Source organism: Dermochelys coriacea, chromosome 10, assembly GCF_009764565.3.
Source record: "Dermochelys coriacea isolate rDerCor1 chromosome 10, rDerCor1.pri.v4, whole genome shotgun sequence".
NCBI classification, from domain to species: domain Eukaryota; kingdom Metazoa; phylum Chordata; order Testudines; family Dermochelyidae; genus Dermochelys; species Dermochelys coriacea.
This window is the reverse complement of record NC_050077.1, coordinates 17,009,341-17,031,336: the sequence shown is the minus strand read 5'-3', so window position 1 is coordinate 17,031,336 and position 21,996 is coordinate 17,009,341. Positions and strand designations below refer to the sequence as shown.

Here is a 21,996-nt window from a genome sequence, read left to right as displayed (position 1 = left end):
CAGGTGCTGCCCCTGCAGCTCCTGTTGGCCATGGTTCCAGGCCAAAGGGAGCTGTGGGAGCAGCACTTGGGGCGGGGGCAGAGTGTGAAGCCCCCTGGCTGCCTGTACCCATAGGAGCCGGGGGGGGGGTGGGTAGGGAGACATGCCGCTGCTTCCAAGAGCCATAGCACATGCAGAGCAGGGCAAGCCCCAGACCCGGCTCCCCGGCGGGAGCTTGAGGGCTGGATTAAAAATGTCTGAAGGGCCGGATGTGGCTCCCAGGCCGTAGTTTGCCCACCCCTGAGTTACAGCCTAACATGGAAGGAGGGCAATGAAATATACAAACATTTCTCATGGTATTGCATTGGGTGGGTTCTTAACACATTTTAAGAAACACATTGAATAGGCCACCCTGTTTGCTCTTAAGGAATGGCTTTTCAATCTCCAAGGGAAGGCCAGTTTGTTACTTATATACTCTAGCCCAAATGGGAGTGGGGGAAACCACAACACCACAAGCGTGACTTTGATCACTGCATTACACTACACTGTATTTCTCCAACATCGTAGAATAGCTAACATCCTGAATGACCTAAACTTGTTCAGCAGTTTGACATGGTTCTGGGTTTTTTAGGTACATGGGAATGGTCCCTTATAAGATTCAATGAAGCTGCATGCACTTTGAAGACTGCAGTGAACTTAAAGAGACCGATAATACCTAACATCAATATAATGAAGTAGATTAGTTATCTAGATATCAGAGTAGCAGCCGTGTTAGTCTGTATCCACAAAAAGAAAAGGAGTACTTGTGGCACTTTAGAGACTAAAATTTATTTGAGCATAAACTTGCGTGAGCTACAGCTCACTTCATCAGATGAATTCATAGTAGAATTGCACTTATATTAATGGAATGCATCCGATGAAGTGAGCTGTAGCTCACGAAAGCTTATGCTCTAATCAATTTGTTAATCTCTAAGGTGCCACAAGTACTCTTTTTTTTTTTAATCAGATATAAAATCCAGGAAGGAAAGAATGGTGATACTTAACCACTCAGTAAATCTAAGAACAGATCAACAACCAGGTATTACATGGTGAATGAATTAACGCCTTCTGTCTTACAGTCTGATGTGTTTTATTGCGGTTATAGAGTGAAATTTGAATCTCTGGATTCATATTGTCAATAGTTTGGAGAGAGAAAAAGATTATTACATACATACATGTGTGTGCGCCTGACTGTAACAAAATTAAGCAGACACCTAACTTTAAACATATACAGCAATTTAGAGTACATATTCTTCAGTGTGTGTGTTTGGTCTTTTAAAGAAATACTAAACTGAAGAATTTTTTTAAGACACTTTAGGTAGCGTCAGATTCGTTTTTAAACATGAAGGGCTAAATTCTGCCCTCAGACACGCACACCTTTCCATGAAACTCAGCCCAGGAGTAGAGGCTGGTACCCAATTAATTAAGGTTGTCTGTGACATACTGTAGAACACAAAGCTGCAAGACCTGGAAATTTACAAGGCTATGCCATGAATGAGAAGGATATAATTTCAGCTGCCAATCATGATATCAGAGCTGAAGTGACTAATCACCAGAGACTAGAGATAGAGTTTCCTTGTTCAACACAGTTTCATAAATTGTTTATAAACTAAGAGGTTAGTTTTATTTATATTATATAAATAAAATGAAAGGATATTCATACTGAGACCATCTCATATCAATACCAAGGACTATTCTCTTGGGTTATAGCCATTTCCCAGAACATGTGAGATAAGCTGAGTTACTGTTTCTAGTTTTATTTTCCTGTGGTTTATATAGTAAAATTGCACTAATATTAATCCATTTAGAATAGCACCTGCAGCAAACGGATTCACATATTCAATATCTAGTCTCATTTAATGTATTCTTAGTCACACTCATGACCATCACCCAATGTGCATGATCCTGCAAAGGATCCTTTACTTGCGAAACTAGTCCTATTTGACCTTAATGGCATTACTCACATGAATAAGGAGTTTGCAGGATGGAGCGTCAATTAATTTGGGATACTAAGTTTTAAGTGGCAGGTTTCAGAGTAGCAGCCATGTTAGTCTGTATTCGCAAAAAGAAAAGGAGTACTTGTGGCACCTTTGACACTAACAAATTTATTTGAACATAAGCTTTCATGAGCTACAGCTCACTTCATCGAATGCATCCGATGAAGTGAGCTGTAGCTCACGAAAGCTTATGCTCAAATAAATTTGTTAGTATCTAAGGTGCCACAAGTACTCCTTTTCTTTTTGTAAATTTTAAATGTATTCTGAGCCACAATACTATGTAGCTGTCTAAAACTCAGTGTTTTTAGATGAGTCACATTCTTTAGGTGTAGAAAGGAAGGCAATAAAATGACACGAAGCTTGGCTATCAGACCATTTTCCCAGTTGATGACAAAGTTGCAATGCATATCTACAGCTACTTACCCCAAGATATAGCAGTTTCACTACATCATCTAGTTCTAGCTATACTTTTTTAAAGATCAGCAACATAAAACAATCCTAATGGTTTCAAGAATCTCATCAGCATCATGCCCATTTATAACCCCTTGATCTACACTTTAAAGATTTTATATATATTTATGAAAAATATGAATATATTTGATATATTCCGTGTAAGTTCACAGTTCAACCATCAAATAAGGACACTCTCAGAGGCTCCAGGATTAATAAAGGTTTCCCAGAAACATGTACAAAACTTCAATCCAATATAATGAGCATTAAAAAGCAAGCTATATTTGATGTTTAGGATCATCAAAATGCCAGGCAATCCAGAACAAGTACCGTCACTCACATTGTTGTGTAAAGTTTCACAACTCAAGCAAAGAACAGATTGTTAGACTTCGTAGTCCCTGGTTTGGATAAATTTTAAAATCACAACCTTGACTTTTTGTATTGTTTCTCTTTTGTAATCCAAAAGTGAAATTTAGAACAAAAATAAATGGCTTTTTTTCAAGCTAGATTTGGCTAGTGTTATAAGTGTTTGGTATCCAATAGGCTGGAATGATTCCTGGTAGAGTAAATAACTATAGAACAGGGCTTTCCTTTTGTTACAACAGCATGGCACCAAGCCAGCTTTGAATTTTTTTTCAACCGGAATTTCCCCTCTTTCACACAACTAATGCCACCATCCTGCCTTGGCAAACCACCCTGAATTACACCTAATGGCTAACCCTTGGTGTGCTGTAGAATCTTCCTCTGTACCCCAATCCATATTTAGATCAGACCTTAAAAACCACTCTTCAGTTTCTAGGCCATAATCCTTTGAAGCATTACAGTAAGTAATGACTGTCACAATTTAGTACTTACGTGCATGCAATAAATATACAATAAGCAACCAATTTTCAAACTTTGGGCATTTTAAGTTCTTTTTAAGAGGAAGTGAAGTGATTTAACCAAAAAAAAAAAATACAAGATACTAGATCATTAACAGAATACATATGTAGCCTTAAAGTTATAAATAAAGGGTTTCTCCATTTATGCTCAGGCCAGGTCTACACTTAAAGGTTTTGCTGGCATAGAAATGTTTGAGGTGCGATTTCACACATCACCACCCTCAACCATAGCTGTGTCACCAAAGGGCCCAATATAGATACAGCTTTACTGTCAAAAAAGTACTCTTGCTTAATTTGCTTACCAAACCATAATGCTTATACCAGCAAAAGCACCTGTTTACTGGTATAAATGTCTACACTAAGACGATTTTGCCAGTATACAGACAAAATGTACACAAAGCTTCAGCATATATTTAATTACCAGGAACCAAGTCCTAAATTTTGTGTTTCTCCTGCAAGTTGACAACCTCTGTTATACTTAATGACAGGTTTCAGAGTAGCAGCCGTGTTAGTCTTACCTCATCCGATGAAGTGAGCTGTAGCTGTAGCTCACGAAAGCTTATGCTCACATAAATTTGTTAGTCTTTAAGGTGTCACAAGTACTCCTTTTCTTTCTGTTATACTTGAAATGGGAGCAACATTAGTTTTCCATAATTTTTTCACATCCCTAATGCACTCAGCACTTGCTAACGAAATAGAACATTGACCTGTCATCATGGTGAGAAGATGTAATTTGAGCATATCTTCTTAAACAGATACGTACTTTAGTTTAATTACACAAGCACTGTTAATGATGCAGGATCTCAAAACAGATCTTGCCACTGGATTTGCTAGCATGCAGTGACCATTATGAGAGTCCGCAGGGGCTCTTCCTGGGCACTGGGATGCATGGTAGCAATTTACAATTTGCTTTAAAGAGCCCTACAGCACAAAAACCATTGGACAATATGAACTAATTGCTCAGCAGTTCCCTTTTTTTTTTTTTTTTTTAATTTAAGCCATTTTATGATCCTGAATTACAACTCCGAAAATAAAGTTGTATAATAGAAATGTATCAAATATATGGAGCCAATGCTTAGCTTAATAAAAAGCCTCAGCAGTTATCCCTTTTACCAAGTAGTATAAAAAAGCAGATATATTAAAATTAAAAAAGGTAGCATCAATAACCAAAAAAATGTCAACCAGTGTTAATAAAACTCCCTTTTTAGGTCACAACAGGCAAATAATCCCAGTACAGATAATTTAAAACAATAAATTGAGTCCTATTTAAACATTATTAAATCAGACTAAAAATGAATTGTCTACAGTGTTGTCGTTAAGAACACATTAAAGAACTCACTTTTTTCATTGAGTGCCAATGTTGTTGCTGCCCCAGAAAATTTGGAGGGGGTGTAACTATGCTTTAACAAGTATAGGTTAAAAAATTGGTTTGTCAATATTAATGCAAGAGATCATCCCTACACAGGTATACTGCACTTGCCAGACAAGTAAATTGATAATACTTAAGATACAGATTAAGTGTAAATTAAAGCAGATTTAACATACCAGTTTTCCATGAAAGCATCTTTTTTGCTTCTGTTAATGTTTACCAGCCATAAGAAGCAGAACCTCTGGCTCCAAAGTATTTTCACATAACCATAAAAATATGAATGACTTCTTCAGCAGAAAGGAAGTCTACTTCCAGTAAAACTGAGGTAGCACTGCTCTTTTGCATGTGATGCTTAAGTAATTTAGATTCAAAGTGTTAACTACAATTCAGTTAACTGACAGGTACAGTATGTTTTCATAAATAAAATCCAACATTTAGTTCAATACTCCAAAAATAGAATGACCTGAACTCATGTTTTCCGAGAGTTAGCTTAAAATGGGTTTTAGCCATATTACAAAAAGCAGTCACTTATGTTGTTTTTAGAGCCTTATCTGGGAATTAATGCATTTGTAGCTAGCAGTTAACACTGCTATTCATATTGGTATAAAACCTTAAAATTAATATAACCTAAAATTTAAACAGTGTAAACAGCACTACACACAGTACAGATCTGCCCTGATAGATGTAGTATACAAAACTTGAATCTGGCACTGTATAATTTAGCAATGTTAATTTAAACCTAACAAAAAGATCTACATTGTGCAAGAAATGTCAGATTTATACTAATCTGAAATATTTTTTAAAAAACAAGAACTGTTTTTAACTTGTAGCCAGGGTCAAATATTTCAGGGCAAGAGTTAAAAGGTATAACCAAAATTAAGAAAGTGCCTAAACCATGATACAGCATTTTAGAGCCCTTTCAAATACAAGGCAGAGAAAGGTGTAAAGTAGAAAAATCTGGAGCCTCAGTAATTTCCAGAAAGGTCCAGAGTTTACATTTAATGAAGGGCAACAGGTTATTTCTGTCACTGCTGCTTAAATGCTGTTAAGTCTGTTCTTCTATACACGGACCCTCTGTGTCTGAACATGTAATACATTTGTTTTCCTCTTCTTTTTTCCTTCGTTCCATTTCCCATTCCACAAAGGTATCAAAGAGACTAGGCCAGGCCTCATCTTCACTGTAGTTGCTAAGGTCTGGTCCAATCACCTGAGTAAAATTTAGAAACATGTTCCATGTATCCCGGGAGATTCCCTTGATTCCTGAGGGGTTCTCAATTAGGAAGTTTAACCACTGGTCCAATATAGGGGGGTTATTTTGGGTGAAGACTAACTTCCAAAGGGCAATGGCTATTTCCCGATGTAAAGACCTCTGTCCTTCTTCAGAGTCCAGGCCAAATTGAAAGGTGAAACGATACAGATCCTTGAATTTATCTTCTTGTTTGGCTTCATTTAAGAGGCTGGGGAACCTAGAACAAATGCCATCAATGCTGTCCGCATTTATTGCTTTGCAGCCCTCAAAGAACTCCTTCCTATTAGCAAAAGAAAAACCATCTGTTAGTATCTTCAAACACAGACTATAAAACCCTATCTGAATATAGCTAGTTAGAGCCAGAAACATACCTCCTTTGATAAGACTAGTAAGGCTACGTACTGCAAAATTCAGCGCACACTCACCTTTCATCTGAAGTATTTACATGTCAGCAGTGAGAGCTGCTAAGCAGCCTGTTCACGATGAAATTTGCATTTTAAAAGTTAGTAATGACTTTTGAATCCAAGTTTGCAGCACTGTTAAATTACACCACTGGGGTGCCATGAACATTTGAAAGGGATTATTCTGTGTGGCCTTAACTACTGCCTGAATGGGCAGTGCTTCACCTTCCTCTGATCTTTACATCTACGGGTATTTAACACTGGAGAAACGCCAGATTGGCAGGCGCGAAGGCTCAGTCTTTTTCCCCACCAAAGCATAGTACAGGCAACATCAATGCAAGCCACCCTGGGTGCCTGTCCTAAATAATGCTTTGCAGACACCACTCTCAAGGAGCAACTTCAAATGCAGTGATCCTTCAGTCTCCGGTCCCTCTGCCAAGACTGCAAAACGAGAGTTCTGGTTGTGATAATCAACAATCAGGCACCTACTCACCAGGCACTGAACAGAGATCACCAACTCAATTTACATAGGCTACTGAACAGTTATATACAAGTGGTCTTCAATTCCTACAATCTAGGGCCATTTTTAACCTGACAATTTACAGGTAGAAGGATCTGTTTTACTACTAGCTCCATGACCCATCCAGTTCCTATGGTTAGGTTTCATATGATAATGAGCAGATCGTGGACTTTTCTTTAAGGGCAGGAGGAAGACAGTAATGAGATCTTGGATTTCTCTGTTTAGAGAAAAAACTAGAAGTTGTACTTTGAGAAACAGTCCACCCAATGCAAGCCAGACTGCCTGAAACCTACTGCTACATATGGTAGCTATTCTACTGGTGAAAGGATGTCATTCGGGGAGTCTGCAGCAGAAAGAGCATTATATTGGTGCTGAATGCAGCCAGCCTAATAGTCAGTTGTGCAGTGCTATGCATAAGACTTGATATACCAACTCCTTTACTTCCCAGCAGCCATGGCTAGTAGTCAAGAGGGAACTGCACAGACACAGCAAAGTTATTGGGCACTGGAACTTCCTAGGACAAAGTGCAATAATCCTGGGATTATTTGTTGGTAGTGTACTACTGGAAAGCCCAACCTCCAGCATCTAATGTGAGGCTACCCATTAGTGTGCTATGCAAACAGTTTTACTTAAATCTTTTGAAATTATGACCACTAACTATTGCATTAAAGCTACTACATATCTAAATATTCGGAAGAGAGGATCTGTCTTCTCTGATTGGGCATTGAAAAACCTCAGGATTTTGGTTGGTTGGGTTTTTAAGTATACTTGTGGGGAAATTCTGCACCACTGCACAGAATTCATGTCATCCGCAGATTTCTTTGCTTCCCCACAGAAAAGTGATTTTTTTGATGGGGAAGCAAATGCAAGCCGCAAGGACAGTCATATGCCCCTCCCCAGCAGCACCAGTGTGTGGTTTTGGGCGCCCAGAGCAGCGGGCGCAGAGGTAAATCACAGGGTGGAGGAAGCTGGGTCAGACCCACCCCACATCCGCCCAACCCCCATGCATCCAGACCCCTCATACCCAGACCCCCACACTGAGCCTCACCCCCCTCACTCCCAGAATCTCCCCATCCCCCGCACCCAAACTGCCCCTGAGAAGCTTCCAGCTTGTGGCTCCTACCCTGCACCAGGCTCACCTGTTGCTCCCAGCTGGGCTGAGGGTTGGGGGGGGAGGAGTGCACTTCCCCCGCACAGAGTGGCCAGGGCCCCAGGGCTGGGTCGGGCCCCACCCCCAGAAACCTTCCCCGGCTCCACACCCTGCCCCATTTCCTGCCCCCATTGCTCCTCAGCCGTGGGGGGAGAGGTCACTCCTCAGTCCAACCCCATGCATTCGGACTCCTCCTCACCCAGACCCCCCTGCTGAACTCCCCCAGTCCTGCATCCAGAACCCCTGCAAACTCCCACCCCACCAAGCCCCTACCTATGAACCCCTGCTGAGCCCCTCCCTCCTACATCTGTACCCCCACTCCTGCACTAAGACCACCACCCACAGAGCCACCCGCACTCGAACCCTCCCCTATGCATCTTTACCACCCCACTGAGCCCCCCACACCTAGATCCCCACGCCACCAAGCCCCAAACAGATGCACCTGGACCCCCACCCCACCAAACCCCATTCTCCCAGTGCCCAGACTCCCCGTCTGACCCCCAACCACTTTCATCTGGACCCTCCTGCAAAGTCTCTCCCACCCCATGAGCCCCTGTGCATCCAGATACCCCCCCACACCCAGATTGCCCCACACAGAACCCTCTCACACCACACCTGCCCGCCCCCAACCCCCACACACTAAGCCCCTCCACACTTGGATCCTGCTGAGCTGAGCCTGCTTGCCCACACCTGGTGCAGAGGGGCAGGGCCAAGTCTGTGTCTGGGGGTGGGGGAGGAGACTGCAGGATGATCTCCCACCTCTGTGCAACCAGCCTCCACATTTTATTGACAAATAGTATTTTAAAATCCTGCAAATGTTATGCACAGAATTTTTTTTTTTGGTCGCAGAATTCCCTCAGGAGTATAAGTACGAGTTTGCCCCAGTATCCTTGAAGGAAGTTTCCCTTCTCCCCAGTACTGTGAAATGTGCTAAAAGGCAGCTGGTTGCACTCTCCACCTCAGAGAAAGCTATATTTCAGTGGTGCTGTAAATATATAGTATTTAAAAGCATTGCTGCTGACCAGCATGAAAGACAGTATATAAAAATGTAAAAACAAGGAAAAATGGTTTGGCCTTTAGCTCCTAGAATGCACAAATGCCACGTACAACACTGGCAGTCTGGGAACCTTGTACAGGAGATTAATTTACTTAGCATGCTGTTTTATCGGAATGGTAATAGCAAGTAAGTGCAGTGGATTACACAGATGTTAGTAGCTAACTTTACATTACATTTCTCTTATCTGCATTAAAGTAGAAACAAGTTTCAGCAAGCAGTATCTAACATTACCATCAAGTTGGTACTCAAGAGGATAAGACTGATTGTGATATGTCAGCGTTATACTGAAGTTCGGAGATTTCTAATGCACTTTTCACCATAGGCAGTGTAATTTCTGAAGTGTGCCTTCAAGCACAGAAGACTGACGTGTTGCAGAAAATGAATGGCATTTCCTTTCATAACTAATTTTTTGTTTGCTTAAGTTCAATCAAATTACATATTTAAAAGGAATGAGCATTCAAAGTTAACAGGGCTTCTCATTAGTGTATAGAAGATATTTTATATGTTCAAATATATTCTATTTACAAGTGCTGTAGGAACTAACCTTGTAAATTTGCACATGGTAGCTGCCTGGAATTTCCAAGCCAAGACTAGCACTTTAAATTCAGTGGGGTCAACACAGAGATCATTGCAAAAACGTTCCATGCCTTCTTCCAGTATGGCATCTTCTCGTTCGTCCTTGTATCTCCTAAACAATTCCCCAATCCTTTGGGCTGAAGATTCTTCTGTGCTGGAGACAGGCTCTTTCTTTGCATCCCCAGAGAAAGTTGAAGGTTGACTAGAGTCTAAAGCAGTATCCGTTTTCTTTGTCCCATTAACAAGTATGTCGCCAGAGGATTTCACACATACTGAGGTATGTTCTTCTTTGTGAACTGCACTTCTTTTGCCATGAGACTTGCTGCTAGATTCTCTGTCTCCATTTTTGCTGCCAAGGGTAGAAGAAGGATTCTTGCACTTAGTGACACACTGGCCCATGTTGTTGCAAGCCCAACTTTTAGAGCAGTCCCCTTCTGATCCGACGCCCTCTCAGCTGCTGTTCAATGAACTTCAACATGCCATCAGTGGGAGTCGACTAACCTGAAAATAAGGTTTAAAATCAAATCACTGTTTTCCCACAGAGACCATATTAAGTAGTTAAGTAACATTCACAGAAGAATAAACAAGAGACTAACTTCAGGAGTTTAAGCTTTGCTTACTGAAGAGGAATAATGTACAGAAAGCTAGTGTATGCCATAAATACAGGCAATTTCAACCAAGGTCTGTTGCTTTACCTAGAAATCAATGCAGCTCACTCAGCAGCTGCAGTACACTAACACGTCCTAATAAAGGAAATTCCTAAAATTCTTACTGTAACATAGGTTACAAAGAGGTTGATTCATGTGCAGAATTCATCAAGACAGACTACTCCAACCCAGAAATATTTTAGAGGAAATCATTTAAAAAACCATGGTACACTTAACATACAGAATACTAGACTGTGAAACAAAGCAACATAAGCCAAGGACACTATGTTCTGTCGGAAGCCCCAGCATTAACTTTGGCTTTTTGTTGGCTTTGGTCAGTTTCTGACCAACATTCAAAATCTAATTTTTTGTTTCCATGTATGTTTGCATGTATGCATGCTGCATGTTTACAGAGGGGGAAGGTGGTTAAAAGGGGAGATGCATCTTTCCTGGAAGATTATAATACGTATTTAATAGAGGAGCTATTCATGGTTTCAAGTACCTATCCCAGTCTCTTGGGAGAGAAGGAGTGTGAGGGACTGCGGGGGGATTTTCCAAGAAAGTTTCACACACATACTAAGGAGTTAATACTCCCAATTTCAATTTATAAATTTAAACCAAACACCATAATTTCTTTTGTAGCCACTTCATTCTAATCAAATTATGAAAGTAACAACGTTTTTTTACAGAGCATATTTTACCAATACAAAAGGATTCAGATTAAAACTAAAAGAAATCCTTTGACAACTATCATACCAAAGGGCAGTAGTTTTAGGGCTTAAACATTTTAGAAAATCAGAGTAACTCAAAGTACAGAATTGTATATCTTATTTCTCCTCCTTCAGTCACAACTATTGGCTTGTATCTTGCCTCTGCTAATTAAACAACAGCCTCCAATGAGAAACTGGACTTTTAGTGCCTTTTCATTACAGCTTCCCTGTTACTTTACTTCCACAACCTGGAACCAGTGAGATGAAAAAAGGAAGTGTAAGTAACCAATGTAAAATACAAAAAAGGCAAATAGAGAACAATGTGTTATTCCTTCCTGCTCCTTGTCTGTTCAGGTTATAAGTGCTTCAGGACTTGGACCTGTAATTGTAAGGCAGTTGCCAGTTACCACTACCAGAAGTGGTACCAAGGGCAAACGATTGCTTCAGAAACGGAGGGTATGTTTACACTGCAATCAGAGGTGTGGTTGCAGCACATTAGTTATACCGGAGCTAGCTTTAGTCCAGCTATCACAGGCACCCATAGCAGTGACGCACACACCACAGTGCTTGCTTGCCGCCCAAACACATGCCCAGCGTCTCAGGCAGGCTTGCACAGCTAGGGCAGAAGGCTGTTCTGCTGCGGCTAAGCAACAGCAATTTAATCCATGTATTTTCTCTCATCCCACATGCAATAAACTCATATATGTTTATCTTGCCCTGACGGTTTGTTCCGACGGTGGTAGGGAAGGCTGTTAGTTTCACAGTTCACACAATATACTGCAACTCAGCCATTATGGCACTGTTTTTCCCCCTCTGAAAAAAACAATTTTTCCCCCCCCTCATTATCCCATTCAGTTTACTAGAATCTAGAGATGGAAGAGACTTCTTAGATACTGGACATGACAAGGAGCCGGCATCCTGTGGTTTCCAACATTCCAAATCCTTAACGTCTTTTAGGTAATCTGCATCGTTTGACGTACCATTTGTATATGGGGACAAGTATCCATTTAACGTTTGTCAGCTCTGATTTAACAGTGCTGTCTACATAAGTTCGTATTTTTAAGTGTTTGCTTAATTGTGTTTATTTTGCCCCCCAAACACTATAAAGGGCTGCTTGTTTGAAAAGCCAAATGCTACTTGACATTACTGTTATAGCTCTTTGATAATTAAATATACAATCTGTCTGGTTCCATTGCTCCCATTTGCCTGCAGGTCCACTTTGCCACTTTCCCCAGCAGTTTGCATCACAGCAATTTCACTCTATTGAAAGTCAATCAATTGTGAATAGAACACTGCTGTACTTAATGCAAATTCCAGGATACCAACTCTCTCCCGGATTTGCTTAAATTGATCCGAATCTGAATCCCAGCTTACTTGTGAATGGATGGCTAATAGCTCCAACGCCTTCCAGAAGTAATATGCCGTACTTAGGTAACTGAATAATGTAGCTCCACAGATTAAGTTTTTGTTTCTAAGCATGCAAGAGAAACTGAGTAAAATGAAAATCCAGTGTTTACAGCAAATATTTTTTAGAAAGGTAGGCTTCTGGCAGGGTATAAACCAGGGGTGGGCAAACTTTTTGACCTGAGGGCTACATCGGGGTTGCAAAACTGTATTGAGGGCCGGGTAGGGAAGGCTGTGCCTCCCCAAACAGCCTGGCCCCTGCCCCCATCCGCCCCCTCCCACTTCCCATCCCCTGACTGCTCCCCTCAGAGCCCGAGTCATTCAACCCATCCTGCTCCCTGACTGCTCCAACCCCTATTCACACCCCTGCACCCTGACAGGCTCCCCAGGACTCCCACGCTTATCCAACTGCCCCCTGCGCCCTGTCCCGACTGCCCCCCAGAACTCCCTGCCAATTATCCAACCCCACCCCCCCAATGCTGCTCAGAGCACCAGGACCAGCAGCTGCGTCGCCCGGCCGGAGCCAGCCACACCGTCGCGCAGTCTAGAGCACCGGGGCAGGTCAGCGACTCTCACAGCCACACTGCCCGGCAAGAGCTCGCAGCCCTGCCGCCCAGAGCGCTGGCAGCACGGCAAGCTGAGGCTGCGGGGGAGGGGGGATAACAGGGAAGACGCCGGGATTAGGCTCCCTGGCTGGGAGCTCAAGGGCTGGGCAGGATGGGCCCACGGGCCACAGTTTGCCCACCTCTGGTATGAGCCATCATGCATATGGATGTAAGACAACCTCTAGCTGTTGGGGCTTAGGAAAACTTTCCCTCTGGGCAGGATTTAGTGCAGGTACTTGCCCAAGCCAGAGGCAGGATACTGGATGGATCACTACATGGATCACTGATCTGATCCAATATGGCAATTCTTATGTTCCTATATATCTAGAAACAAGAGAAGAAAGTTCACATTGCATGATTGTGATTTACATAATCAAGCTGTACATGTTCTCTACCTATGTGATTTTTGTTCTCATGCTTCCTAAGTAACGATTGGTTTCACCACAGAAAAAGATTGCTGATATTTTTAAGTCTGATCATGTCATTTTAACAATATGACAATGTTGATCTCATTACTACTTTTCCTAATGACAGTGATTATATTACATAGCATTAAGGTCTCCGTCCATCAGTGTTATCAACAGACGCCGTAGGTGAGAAGATCTTATCTTCATGGTAGTTTCAGAAATTAGTTTTAGATTAGCCTATATTGTGCAAATTAACCAAGTTTCAAATAAGCGTCTGTCCGTGCACCTCTCCCCTTCAGAAAGGATTTTCCTATATTCCAATCCATCTGTCTTATTATGAGACTTCCTGTCTGTTAGCAGTGCTTTACTAATAATAGCACAACACCCACACCAGCAGAGCCCAGACAGTGTCAGCTATTTGTCCAGAAGTGGAACATCTCCCTTCCCTCAACTGACTAGTTGTTCCAGAACGTAATCCTACCTACTACAAGCAGACATCAGAAGAGATTTAAAGTACCACTGTTGTAATTCCTCACTCCTCTTGTAGTACAGGAAACTTGAGGCAACATTCCAATTCTTTTGAAGTACTCTTGTTCCAAAAATAGCAAAACCAGCTTAAAAAAAGGTGTCCAGCTACCTCCACAGTCAATTTCTCCACATATCTTGTTCTGCAACTTTCTGGTTGTTTTCCAGTGTTGCTTCAGTGTGGGAATGCTGTTCTCACACTGCTGGATCCATTCCACTTGCTTCCCAATCTTTTTTGCTTCCCATTCCACTCGTGTTTCAAAAGTGGAAGATGCAACAGAATGGGATGAAGAAAAGAAACAATTGTGCATATGGGGAATTATATTTCTTATTGGGAGAGATGGGGGAGAAGAGATCCAATTGCAGCATCAGGAGCTATGGTGAGAGTTCAGTGTTTAATGGGGAATCAGAAGAAAATTGCTTCTGATTATAAAATGAGTATAGGAAATAAGTAACATGATCTCGAAGTGATTTAGATCATCTAGTATGACCAAGCAAGCATAACAAACTCAAGGAGAGGATTCTCAGTTTGACTGTTAATATGAATGGTTAAGTTCAGATGTATCCAAATATTAAGATCTCTGCATTAGACGGCAGTGTAATTGCCATAAGCCATATGGACAGAGTAAAAAAATATACACTAAATGTATTTATAAATGCAAGTGAATAATGATAAAAAGTAGAGGAAAAAGCTGCAGATACCACTAGTTATAGACTACTACTAATACTAGAGAATAAAATCTGGACCAAAATCTGAGGAAATCAAAGCCACAGGATACCGTACTCCTGAAGGATTTTGACTACTCAGACAGCTGTTGAGCAATAATTGACAGCTAAGCATGAATCATCTAGAGATGTCTATATTATAAGAAAAACAGGCTCATGAACCAGAAAGTGGAGAATCCAGAGCACCACTGTGAAACTATTTTTTCTAACCAGAAGGAAGCAACTGAGAACCCAGCAGCTAGTAGTTACTACCAATAAGTAAAAGCCCACCACTAAGAATAAGATTTGCAGACCTCCATATTACACATGAAATAAAATTAAAGAGGTAGAAACCATTAGGAAGATCTTATTAATACAGTCAATTTTAAAAAGTAGGTAAGAAAGTAATTAAAAGGGAATAATACTGATGAACTGACTCCACCATAGCAATTATTTTTGAAGTCAAAGAAATAGGAATATTCCATAAGAATGGAAAAAAGCAAGCGGGTTTGGGGGTTTTGTTGGGGGTTGGAGGGTTACGTTAGACAATGCCTTACTGCTCAGTAAGTTTAACTGCAACCACTAATATAATGGAACCAAGAGTGAGACAAGAATCCATTAACACCTGAAGAATAATGAAGTCATGAGCAATAAACAGCACCAGAATTTTTTTAATTTAAACTAGAACTTACAAAAGTCAAAGGAGAGTAATAGGACAAAATGGCAGTAGGTGTCAGGGGAAACCCAAAACAGAACTCCCTTCACTGCATGAAAGAAATGAAAAGTTTAGGGATTCCCACTACAAATGGAAGTTCAGCCTCACTAATTGGTATATCCCCTTCCATCGTAACCCAGGGAGCATACTCCGTGGTGACAGCATGGCTGAAGTTCTGCAGGATATTCTCACTGTCTCAGCATCTCCCAGCAAATCCCTAGAAAGTTTCCAACAGAAATTAATCCAGACTCCTACAGAATCCTGGCTGTATGGCATGACAACATAGTATCCAGAGGAACAGAGGCTGGAGGCTGAGGAGAGGCTGTTGGGAGTATCATGGATGTTCCAGCTCCATTCAGGTGCTCCGGAATGCGTAGAATTTCTTAGGATACATCTAAGAGGGTATTACCCTGCTACCTCTTCAGGTTCTTTCACTTTTCTTCCTACCCATCCAAGGTTTCCACCTTGGAAACTTTACAGATGTCAACTCTAGTTATTTTAGTCAGAGGGGAATGGTCAGGCTGCTCTAATAGCAGTTTTACCTTCTCAAATGTCTATTAAGCATCACAAAAAGTTTAATACTTACATAATCTCAAATCCACGGGGGATCATTTCTTTTTTTTAAGTTTCCTTCAGACTTCCAGGTCTCCACATGGAATGCTGTAAAACAAGAGGACTACTCAGAAAACTTTACACTTTAAAAGCAGACTGCAATAACTGTAAAATGCACCTTTAAAAATACAACCAACCACTACTATACCTGAGAACACCTGAGGAATTTGCAATATTTTTTTTTTACACAACTGAAATCTATTTGTTGTAATAGTAACATTTCTACAAACTATGTAGCCTTTCAATTAGTAAGTGATGAGAGCGATATTAGCCAGCATTAGCTCAGTTTCAGAGACAATTAGCATCAGACTGCTACACTGTTATTTGTACCTAGAATATAAATAAGGTATCAGATACAGCAACACAATTTTATCTCAGTGGAAGTTTCAACTTACAGCCATTTCAGTAGACTGCGCTTTTATGACTTTTAGCAAGGTGCTTCATTTCTTGCATTCAAGACAAGTTAGAGTGCATATTCTAGTATATGCACCAACCAGCAATTAGTAGTGAGTAAGGGGACATCCAATCCCTAGGACAGGGGTGGGCAAACTACGGCTGAGGGGCTGCATCTGGCCCTTCAGACATTTTAATGTGGCCCTCGAGCTCCCACTGGGAAGCGGGTCCAGGGCTTGCCCTGCTCCACGCGGCTCCCGGTAGCAGCAGCATGTCCCCCTCCAGCTCCTGTGCATAGGGGCAACCAGTGGACTGCACACATTGCCCCTACCCCAAGCACCACCCCTGCAGCTCCCATTGGCCAGGAACCATGGCCAATGGGAGTGCAGGGGTGGCGCCTGCGGACAGGGCAGCAAGCCAAGCTACCTGGCTGCGGAGGGGAAACATGCTGCTGCTTCTGGGAGCTGCTTGAGGTAAGCGCCGCCTGGAGCCTGCACCCCTGCCCCACTCCCACACCCCAACCCCCTGTCCCAACCCTGATCCCCCTCCTGCCCTCCAAACCCTTGGTCCCAGCCTGGAGCACCCTCCTGCACTCCCAACCCATTATCTCCAGCCCCAACCCAGAGCCTGCACCCCCTCCCATACCCCAACCCCCAATTTTGTGAGCATTCATGGCCCACCATACAATTGCCATACCCAGATGTGGCCCCCGGGCCAAAAAGTTTGCCCACCCTTGCCCCAAGAGAACCAAATAAATACCATTTTGAGTGTAGCTCTACTCTGAAAAGGGACCGCCCCCAAAAAGATCATTGTAAGGTTCCACATTTATTGTGTCTCATGGACTTCCAGATAAAACCCAGGTAGGGTATGTCTAGACTAGATCTGGAAAGTGTGAATTCCTGCTGGAGGCCAGATGCCAGCAATTTTAACATCTGTTAAAACAGTCAGCTCCAACCTTTCCCTAGTTATTTTTAATTCAGTTATGTTGCACATTGCTCTGTTCAGACTATATAGAAAGTACCCTGATGCTTGTATCAATCTCTAAATAGCTCCAAACAGCAAGGGATAGTTGGTTTCAGAACTACCCAAAGCTGGTATTTTAACAGAAGTTCTTACCACTGGTTTGCTAAACTTGTAAGGTTAGACTTACCACACCTCACAACGCTAACGTGTGGGATTCAAAATAAAGAATTAGCTTGAGCTAGCAGTTAGGGAAGTCGAGCTACTCAAGTATATATTTTAAAAGGTCCTCCAGAAGATCAGAGTTTTTGTGGTGAGGGCCTTCCACCTTCCACCAAGTGAAATAAGCTAAACTGGCAGTATAATACATCTACACTAGGGGCTTTTGCTAGCCAAGCTATAATGGTTGGGGAATCACACATCTTCACATCCCTGCCGGGCATAGCTATGCCTAAAAAAATCTGTTGTGTACAACTGGCCTTAGTCCCGTCCACTGCAGAAGTATATCTGTGTGAAATATTTCACAAGGAAGCCTGGAAATAGGAAAGGTTTTCCAGGTTTTGTGGTAATTGAGGAGCTCTCATCAGGAATGCTGAGGTTCAAGAATCTTTCAGAGAAATGTTATGAACATGAGTGATACCATTGAAGTTCTGGTTTTGCACAAATTCAAGACAAACAAAATGAAGCAAAATGCTAGTGTCAGATGAATTTTGCTTTGAGTTTTGGGTCCAAAACCAGGGGATGTGAAACCAGATGAATCAAAACTGGAAAAAGTTTGCACAAACTTCTGCAAACAGAAATATTTTATTTTGGGGTGCAGGATTAACACACACATACACACCCCCTGTGCACGAGGCCTATTAAAAACAGAAAAGTTATTAGGATCACTCAAACCTCCCTAGTTTGTCTTCGCAGCCAGCTCTGTATGGAAGTGACTGAGTACAATTTTGACTGCTTGTGGGCGAAATTATAGTGTAATCAAGCGATGGAAGAGCTGATGAACACATTGCTCAATCAGCAGGCAAGTTAGAATTCTGAAGCCTACAAACTGTTCGGCTCCCCCGAGGTGAAGCTCTCTCTCAAGGGAATCCTCAATTTAAGTAAGAAAAGTCAGTTTAAAGTTGAGCTAGACAGGGAAAGGAAGTGTAGATCAGAGGACAAAACCTCCACTTTTGAAATGTCACCCTATATTTCTAGAAGCCAGTTTACAGCAGGTCCAGAAACTCACTATGACTGCAGCCCATGGTTTTGGGCCAATTAGCTGTGCCAAGAATCAGAATTTCAGACGCTTCGTTGTAGCATGACCTGCGACCATCTTCCAACATCCAAAGCTACCCTGCAGCAAGTCCCATAATAGCTGAGAAGTAGTTAAGAATTTGTTAAATGATCATGTCTAGACATTGTGTTAGCAAAAGATGTAGTCTAGGAATGTACCATTAAAGAAAGTTCTTTCCTTCCATGCACTGCACACAGAAGACACCTGTTTTGCTATGTTCTTTATCCAAATGCATACTATGAAAGGGAAAGAGCAATAGTATAAAATGTCAAACGTTTCCAAATTGCAATAAGTACAGTCTAAAAAAAAATTACAAGTAGGTGTTTCAGCCCATCATGCTGTGTTAATTTTAGAACAAGGCTAGCTGAAGAAAACAGACTGAAGAACAAAGTGAAAGATGATAGGGGAAGACATATCTAAAAGATTGGAGTAAAAGCACAGAGACATTCTATACCCTGGGGGAGCACCCTGTACCCCACCCCCATATTTCTCATCTGTATATAATTATGATATTACATATAAAGCATGCCTTATAAGGTAACAGGGGAAAGATTAGGATCTGCTGAAAGTCATTTCTCTATCCATACATGTATATCATTAATGCATAGGAAGTTATGAGAATTGCCTTATATGGTTGTCACTAAAACATGCTGTAAGTTGGGGAATCAGCCAGATATTATCTCCCCAGAGGCAATAGCAAGGAAAGTAACCAACGCCCGGGCAGGGTGTCAAACAACCCCTCAACAACCATTGTCCAGCAGGAGAGCTACAATTCAATGACTCATCTGCATGAGACCACACCAGGGGAATTGCTCAACCTTGCCTGGCGACTCAGCAATGCCCCCCAGACATGGCTGGACTTGTGCTCCCCAAGCACATGGGACTGAGGATATGAAACAGAACACAGTGGCCACATGCTGGGCCTTTCTCCTTCACCTACCTACGCTGCAAGTAACAAGGACACTCTGAAGACTCCAACTGAGGGGACTGGCCCAGATTTCAAGGATGAAATCTGTGTACTATGAACTGCAATATCCAGTAGTGTCTCAAAAACTGCTTAGTTTAGTTGTTGCCCAGTCTAATAGGGTTGAGAGTTTTTTCCCTTCACTTAGGGCTTGGCTACACTTGTGAGTTACAGCAAAATAAAGGAGCCCAGGGCGCACTAGCTCACTACACGTCCACACTGGCAAGGCACGTAGAGCGCTCTGAGTCCACAGCTACAGCGCTGCTGGTACTCCACCTTGGTGAGTGGAACAACATTTGCTGCGCCCTCGCTGGAGTGCCGCAGCGCCAGTGCGAACGAGGTATTACATTATTGCACTCTGACCAGTCTCCAGAAAGGTCCCATAATCCCCTTAAGTCAAGTGGCCACTCTTGTCATTATTTGGAATCAGCTGTAGGTATACGGAAATGCCCTTTGAAAGCTCTGTTTCTGACAGCCGGCAGCTTATCTGCTCCAAGACAAAGCAAGCCATTAGTGTGGAATGCTGCGTGTGGGAGAGAGGCGCAGGGGGGCGACGGGGGTCTGCTGCTGTCGGAACTTACAAGACAGCATGCTGACATGCTCTCAGCCCCCCCCAACCCACTTTCTCCCCCCCCCCCCCACATGCACACAACACACTCCCTGTCACACTCCACCCCACCCCACCATTTGAAAAGCATGTTGCAGCCACTTGCATGCTAGGATAGCTGCCCATAATGCACCGCTCCCAATGCCACTGCAAGTGCCGCAAACGTGGCCATGCCAGTGTGCTTGAAGCTGTCAGTGTGGACAGACTGCAACACTTTCCCTACTGTGCTCTCCGTAGGCTGATTTAACTCAAAGTGCTCTACATCTGCAAGTGTAGCCATGCCCTTAATATCCCTTAAAATCTACCTTTTGTAGTCAGTAGATTTGTTTTACTGTTTATCTTTACCAGTGAGTTTGCCTGAAATGTGTGGTAAATCTGCTCAGGTTTTGCAAAGGCTGGTATATGCCCACTTTCCACTGATGAAGTGGTGAACCAATTAATAAATCTGCATTGCTCATCTTATAAGGCTGGGAGCTGGGGGAATTTGGGCTCTGGTGCCTTTCTCTGTGAGATTCATGAGTGGCTCTGGGAGCATTCATGCAATATAGCTGGGTGTGGCATCTCCACATGTGGTCGTGCTGAGTGATAACAGCACCTGGAGGGGTTTGCTGCTGGTCACTAGCAAGGCATTGTGAGAGACAGCCCAGGGGGCACAGCAGTCCCACAGTCCCAGGCTCCATCCCGGGGATCCCGTCACAGGTACTCACAACTAGTTTTGTTCTTTACAAGACCCATTGCTTGAAGTTGCTTTTGGATCCCTTTGCTTTTTCAGCAAAGGCAGCCCGTCACACTACTCTTGCATTGTTTCTTGGATGTTTTCCCTCTTCCAAACCTCTATCTTTTATGACCTGAACCACAAAGTAACCGCAGAGTTTGTTACTTTTCATTTTCTATTGAACATCATTTTTAAAAGTTTATAAATCCTTTAGACACAGGTACAATATCATGGGCTATATCCTGCACTTGTAGATGGTGAGCTGATGATTTCTTTAGTCTTCTCCATACAAGCTACAATCCTAAGAAGCCTGTCATGCAAACCCAGAAGCCTGCTTAGCACACTAGCTTTTCTTATTATGTATACTACAGTTTCCCCATCTAAGCCTGAGCTAGGCTCAGTACAATCACATGCTTTGAAGAGTTTATACAACCAAAATAGGTGGACAATGGGTGGAGCGGAACCAAGCCACAGCCAGATGAAGTGACCACTCAAATGTATGGAGTCAGTTAGTGGCAGAGCGTGAACCACAACCCAACTCTCCTGCCTCCCAGTCCAATTCCTATCCTCTAGCTACTTTCAAATGACAACATTTTAACACGTAAATGAATATTTCTTTCACTGCATGATACTCAGATTTGTTCCTCTTTGCTTCAGAAGCAAAGATGTTTTTACTGATAACACTAATCATCTCCAGCTATTTAAAGATTAAACGTCTAATTTTCATAATTCTTTATTGACTTCACTGGCAACTCTGGATCCTTAGCCACTCTGAAAAGTCAAGTCATAAGCCTACTGATTTTTTAAATGCTAAAATACTAATAGCCAAGCATGTTGTTTCCAGAGTTCATCATCAGCTTAGCATAACTTCATTATTACTTGAGGTTTCTAATACAGAAGTTGAATAACCAAAAGTAGCACACCAGCATAGCCACTAGCAAAATTAGCATGTAGCTTAAATATGCTATGCTGTGATGCCATCATATTGCACAAGCTAAAGGCAATAAGGCTGCAGGGTAAATGACAAATGTAAGGTATGATTCTGATGTGCAGAGTCCTAGATTCATAGATTCTAAGGCCAGA

General features: G+C 42.2%; 1 protein-coding gene across 4 annotated transcripts in view; it reads right to left on the bottom strand.

The window, feature by feature from the left end:
• Nucleotides 1-5,684: 5,684 nt before the first annotated feature.
• DCUN1D3 (defective in cullin neddylation 1 domain containing 3) overlaps nt 5,685-21,996 on the bottom strand; it is a 24,296-nt gene continuing 7,984 nt past the window's right edge. For 2 of the 4 annotated variants that reach the window (XM_038419338.2, XM_038419340.2), the window contains exons 2-4: nt 15,973-16,046; nt 9,637-10,169; nt 5,685-6,244 (exon numbers count right to left, since the gene is read on the bottom strand). In XM_038419338.2, coding sequence (XP_038275266.1) covers nt 5,761-6,244; nt 9,637-10,067 — 915 coding nt within the window. In that variant the 5' untranslated portion in view covers nt 10,068-10,169; nt 15,973-16,046 and the 3' untranslated portion in view covers nt 5,685-5,760. Of the gene's footprint in view, nt 6,245-9,636; nt 10,170-15,972; nt 16,047-18,245; nt 18,416-18,785; nt 18,865-21,996 lie in introns of those variants that run through there. The other 2 variants (XM_043494706.1, XM_043494707.1) reach the window with 2 other exon arrangements.